Source organism: Melampsora larici-populina (assembly GCF_000204055.1).
Source record: "Melampsora larici-populina 98AG31 unplaced genomic scaffold MELLAscaffold_44, whole genome shotgun sequence".
NCBI lineage: Eukaryota > Fungi > Basidiomycota > Pucciniomycetes > Pucciniales > Melampsoraceae > Melampsora > Melampsora laricis-populina.
The window spans coordinates 445,759-451,885 of record NW_006768808.1 but is presented as its reverse complement, the minus strand read 5'-3'; the positions used below and the strand labels follow the sequence as shown (position 1 = coordinate 451,885).

At 45.8% G+C, this 6,127-nt stretch overlaps 1 protein-coding gene across 1 annotated transcript; it reads right to left on the bottom strand.

The window, feature by feature from the left end:
• Positions 1-2,763: 2,763 nt before the first annotated feature.
• On the bottom strand, positions 2,764-5,015 carry MELLADRAFT_66585 (uncharacterized protein; the record flags this gene model as incomplete). Its single annotated transcript, XM_007414537.1, has 2 exons — positions 2,764-3,378; positions 3,438-5,015. The coding sequence occupies 2 exons, from the start codon at positions 5,013-5,015 to the stop codon at positions 2,764-2,766; spliced, it is 2,193 nt and encodes a 730-aa protein (XP_007414599.1).
• Between the last annotated feature and the right edge of the window lie 1,112 nt (positions 5,016-6,127).

Here is a 6,127-nt window from a genome sequence, read left to right as displayed (position 1 = left end):
CGATTGCGGGAATTTGGGTTAGTTTAGCTGACCCCGGCTAAAGATCTGTAACTCTAGCCCCGCTAACCCAAGATTTAACCCAAACGATTGGAGATGCTCTTATATCATTGTACAGAGTGAAACATATCAGTCACGTCATACCATACCAATCAGATCAATACACATAATCAGGGCACACAGCAGTGATCAACACAAACAACGCAACACGTAACAACACAGCATAACAACTTGATTTGTAACTAATCATAACACCTTTATGTTTGTCCAAAGTAGGTTGTACACTCACACAGAGGTCTTCTCTTGAGGGTCAGCAGGACCTTTTGAAAGCAAAAGTTCTTGTCAACATAACAGGCAATGAGTGCTATTAAAGTGTGGTGTACCTTTAGTTGTCCACACATCATGCAATAGCCATATGTGACTGGAATTATTCTGTGATTCAGCAAAATTGGTCAGTGTGTTTCAATGAAATCAGATGATGCAACAGATATATCTTCACTTATCAATAATTTCCTTAACACAGCTGAATGCAGTGACTTGTACAGGGATTTTGCGGTTTGAGAAGCCCAGCTAAGTGATTGCATGTTGGCACCAGGGTTAGAGAGCTTGAAAGCCGCTTGTAGAGTTAAGTCGGAGAATCTCCTCCGTGCTATTACTTGCCGCACAATCCAAATTACAAGGAGGATGCTGAGAATTTCCACTGAGAAAGCTGGCTTGTTGATAAAGGCCTGCATCATCTTCCCACTAGCGGTCTTTGCGTTTGCGGCTTGTTCTAGTTGTTGATGGTTAGGTGGAAGATCCATACCCGCCTTAATAGCCCGTTTGCAGCTGTCACAGGGGAGACTTTCCGGCTCACCATCTTGATGACCATATAGATTTGAGTTGGTCTTGCAACCCCTAGTCAAGTACTCACCCCACCATTGGCAAGGGTACCAACTCTGAAATGAACCGCTCTGTAAATTATTAATCATCAGTAAAGGAGAATTACACATGAGAAGACAGGTATAAAGTGAAGACAGGTACTTCCCTTGCCTGGCTTATGATTTGCTTTGCCAAAGTATGAAAGGAGAATCTTGACACCTCCTTTCTTACTTGGTTGATATGGGGTTGCAGCCTCATCTTCAGAAGATGAATCCTGGTTCACATCAATCATGTTGGGGACCAATTTGACCTGAGTATACAAAATGAAGTAAGCAGTCAGGAATGATGAGAATGGTGAGAAGTAGTGAAAAAGCAACCAACCTGAGAAACTTTACTCTGCTTCTTTGCCTGGCTTCCGTTGTTGCTGGACTGCTTACGCTTCTTAGTAGCCTGAGATGTTGTTGGACCAGGAGTTGGAGTTAATGTGTTGCTAGATGTGCTCAATGTTGGATTGCTGTTGGGCTGGATGTCGCTTTTGCTTGTTGTTCTTTGTAGGTCTGAGGAGATGAGTACAAAGCTGAGGGACCCATGGCAAAGATTAAGGACGGTCTCGGATTAAAGGTATAATGGATGTCAAAGATTGAGAAAGACAGGGGATCAAAACAAGATTGGAAGACCAATTTTGTTCATCATCATCAGACAACACCAGTGTGGCTCAGCTCTTTGATTGGACTAACCTTTTCACACTCAGCTCATCAAGTGAAGCATGTAATCATGTCATAGTCCACCAAATTCCAGGCATCATCCATTTTGTCAAATTCATATCATTCAAATTCATGAAATCATTTCAAGAAAATCATTGAAATTGTTTCAAGGACTTCATTCAACTATCTCCACTTGTTTTGCTCAATCTGATAGATCTGATCAACAAATCAAGAACAACTTCAACTTCCATAGAAGCCACAGTGATAGAAGCACAAAGTTTGAAAGATGCTGTTATGCAATTTGTCATTCTGACTATATTTGCTAGGCCATGCTCTGCACAAAACGGAATCAGGGGAACTGTGACGCTCTTCTCTTTGACTACTACGTACATGTGAGGAATTGACATGGCTCAAGTCTGTGTGGCGGCTGGGCGCCAATTGCCTAGTTATCTATATATGTAAAAAGGACTAGTACACAAGATCGGCCATGAACCTTCCCTTGGTTGACTTCTTCTGCTATGAAGTTCGGCACCGGGCTAGCATCCTATGTGAGTATCCGTGTTTCACAAGTTCAGTGGAACTCACAATGGCGGTCAAATCCGAGCGCGCGCGAATGAGTCAATGTATAATTAGGAGCATGCAAAATCATTAGTACAGTTCGTCACGTGTTGCTCAACAAGAAATTTTTGAAAAAGATTCTTCAACAAAAGATGATATGTTCGTTATAGCAATATGATGATAATGCAGTCACAAAGAATGAAAAGGCTCGTCTAACAAATTTTACAAGAAGAACAAGATAAAAGAAAGCATCATATGAAAGACATGAATGTAGTATGGTTGAAAAATGAATGAAAAACCTCTGCGAATATCATTGATTCAAATATGCTATAGCCTGAAATGTACAATATTATGATAGTAACAGTGGTATGAAAGGTGTGAATCGCAAGTACTCGAGAAGACAAGATGCATAAGGGATGTCTTGGCTAGCAGGTTACGTGACTAGAGTATGAGCATACGGGGACTTTTATTTAAAAAATGACAATCGAGTAAGTGCGCGTAAAGTGCGCGTGAAGCAAAAAAAGGATGTAAGTGCTGATGGTGTAAGTTGTGCAAATGAGTTAGGAAAGAGTAGAATAATCATGCTGCTTGGTGCATGTCAAGATTTTGTGTGTACTGAACATATGCGTGTTAGTTAGCGCGTTCAGGCATTGGGTCCTAAAGCTTCACCCAACTCCATGAACAGCTGAGCATCTCGACCAGCGATCAAACTACTGATTCGTTTTTGTCGTGTAGCCGGGGTATTTCCGAGAATTCCGAAAGAGTTGCGATATGCCATCAAGCTGGCTCGAGCCTGAGAATCGTTGTTGGGTGTATCAGGAAATTGTGCAATTACATCGCTATGACGCGGTGTGATGTCTTCGGAATGAGCTGGGCTTGAAATTCGAATTTTAGGTCCAGGATGGCTAGCACGTGGAACGGTCAGAGAATTAGGGCGACTGTCGAAAACAGAAACGCTAAGAGTGGAGCGAGCTTGGTTCTTCTGCTCCTGTTGCTGTTCCGGTGTGTAATACTCGCCGAGGTCTAAAGGTGGCAAAGTGGGCACGCGCTGCAAGTCACTGGGTCCTGGTGTCAATGGTTGCTCCCCTTCGCCGGAATTGTCCATATCCATGGGTATGCTGCCGACGCAATCACGGGGGAAAACACCTTTAGAGATCAACAATTGATTGGTCGCACGCTGGTGGCGATCAATGTCCAAATTGATTCCTAGGCACCATCCGTCGTCATATGTGGTCTGAATTTGAATTCGATCGCCAACCTATTCGAAGAAATCATAAGCATCCGCAGGACTGTAAGAAGCTTAATGATGGCGCTTACAAATATCAACAACTCGTCAGTGAGAGTGGCTTCAAAAGTGCGTTTCACCACATAAACTCGATCTGCCATCAAGGGATATAGCGGAGAGGTAGGGGACATAAAACTATGGTTACTGGTAGCCGGGGAAGTCAAGGCGGCGGTGTCTGGGATGGCCAAGAGGCTCGGCGAACTAACGTATCGGCTATAATCGTCCGACTCGCGAAGTCCTGATTGCGTTTGATGCGCACGTGTGGTGGTAGAGGTATGCGTGTTATTGTATCCGTGTTGAGGATATCGAGAGCTCTGAAGAGACTCGTTTGAGATTGAGTCGGCATCAGCGTCACCCGGATGATGATGACGAGGCCATTTTTGGTGTCCTTCAGATCGATAGTTTGCCTTTTCATCCACGATCCCCAATGCACCAAAACCGTGCAAGGCCATGCTAGCATGCTCATGGCCTCCAAACATTTCTTCATCGTCAGCCTCTGACGGACGTGACTTTTTCATTTGGCCACCAAGATTGACCTTTTCGATTGGAGTCAGCGTATCGTTCCGGCGAGATTTTTGGACCCAATACCTGTACAATAGCATGACCAAGGTAAAGATGACAGCGACAATGCCGAGCACAAGAACGACGGTAGCGGCGGTGGAAAGACCTGTTGAAGGTTTGGCCGGGTCTGTCAATGGGTATGCAGACGATTCAGCGACGGCTGAAAAGGCCGAAGGTGAAGGCGCATTGGTCGAGATGAGGTCCGCGGACGTCAACGAAGGCTGGAAGGATGAAGTAGTGATCGAAACCGAGTCGGACTGTTCGGTGGGAGCTGCCACCACAGGTACTGGCGTTGGAGTTGCTTCTGGAGTGAGGGGCTGTTGAGCAGAAGTCGGTGAGGCTGCAAAAAAGCTCGACTGGCGGATTAACTCTCGTCGATGACAACTCAAGATGAAAAATGACTTACCAATCGATTGCCCAACGGGAGTACCAGTTGTGGCCGCGTCGTTTCCTGTATCGGGTTGCTGTAACGTCTGCCGCTGAATCTGAGGCAACGTTGACTGTTGTTCGGGCGCATCTTGAGGCTCTTTGGGCGCATCTTGAGCCTTGGGTGCATCTTGAGCCTTGGGTGCATCTTGAGCCTTGGGTGCATCTTGAGCCTTGGGTGCATCTTGAGCCTTGGGTGCATCTTGATTCTGCTTCGGTGCATCTGGATTCTGCTTGGGTGCATCTTGAGGGGCCTTCTGCTGATTTTCTAATGCCTGTGCTCGTTGAGCTTGGGCTTGCGCATGTTGACGCGCGCGATCTTGTTCACGAGTTCTGGCTTTCGCTTGCTCTTCTTCTAAACCTTGCCGCTCAACCTCTTGTTGTGCGATAAGCTTTGCAACTTGCTGTTTTTGCAATTCAAGTTGATGTTGTTGGCGCTCAGCATCCGTTCGGTGATGCTTGGGATGTTGCGGATTCGGAGGTGGAGTCGTGGTAGCTGGGGCGATAGGTGCGGCCGGGGTATCAGGTGCAGGAGCGGGTGCCTGCCGTCTGAATATCTGGGTGAAGGTATTTCTTCTCATTCCAAAGTGCATTTTGCGTGGGATGAAATGATTTAATCCCATGTTGTGGATGAGATAAACCGGCGTAGTATGTTGTAGTTTCGTCTGGGGTTTCGATCGTGTGTTCGTGGGTTTGCGGTGGGTTGCTGATTCGATGTTCTGTTTATTATGACGAGTCGAATTCAAACTTTCATTCTACGATGTTAGAGCAGAATTCGAAGTGCTGTTAAGGACCAATCGAGCAGATGCGAGAGCCTTGATTTCGAACGACGCGGTTGAGGGGTTTGAAGTGATAAGGTTCTAAGTGTGATGAATGAATGAATGACTCTGCTCAGAGGTATAAAAAGCGACCAAAATAGTTTGTTTGACCAGACAATGAATAGATCCGCGACTTGAAAGAATGTTGTTGGGAATATATTTCCGCGCCGTTAGAATGAAGACTGAAGTTCTGAAGGCTCAAGGATTTGCCGGTGTCAAGGCAAAGGATGAGGAAATGTGTCAAATAGAAACTGGAAATGTGATGACAGTTGAAAGAGTACAAGACAATAAAACAGATAGTCGTAGCACGGAGAAAAGTTGAAGTGATCTAAAGTCTCCAAAAGATTGGAGTAAATGACCAAAATTACGCTGGTAGACGAAACGTGGGATCTTTAGGAGAGGTGAATGGCCGATATTTGGAGTCGGGGTTGAGCCCAAGTCAGCATCCTTGGAGTTGGAATGGTCGTATATGTCAGTTTGAGCCATTGTCAAGCTGCTTGATGAGCGAGGTGAATTAAACTTCCTGGTCAAGTTTGGGCAGTTGACCGTCACCCCAAGCTGGATCAGCGCTCGATGGGTCTGATTGCACGGCTATCTCGCGCCCGCGACCAGATGAGCTCCAGAGTGTTGTTGACTTCCATTTTCTATGTCTATGAAGTCATCCGGCTTCAGGCTGGCTGGCGAAATCTCGCCAGTCCGGCCAATCACAAACACTTGGGCAGACGGAGCTGATTCCAGTCATCTATACATGCGCGTCAGTCGGCTTCACCGCGAAAATGATGTCCCACACAAGATCCTTCAGATCGTGGACACCTGGCTATATCTGTGGCCGAAGTTGATCAGTTAAGCCTAGAAGTTGAGTGCGTTCGCGACGGGAAATAGATTGAAATAGGCTCTCTTGCCTGTCGAATGAAGCT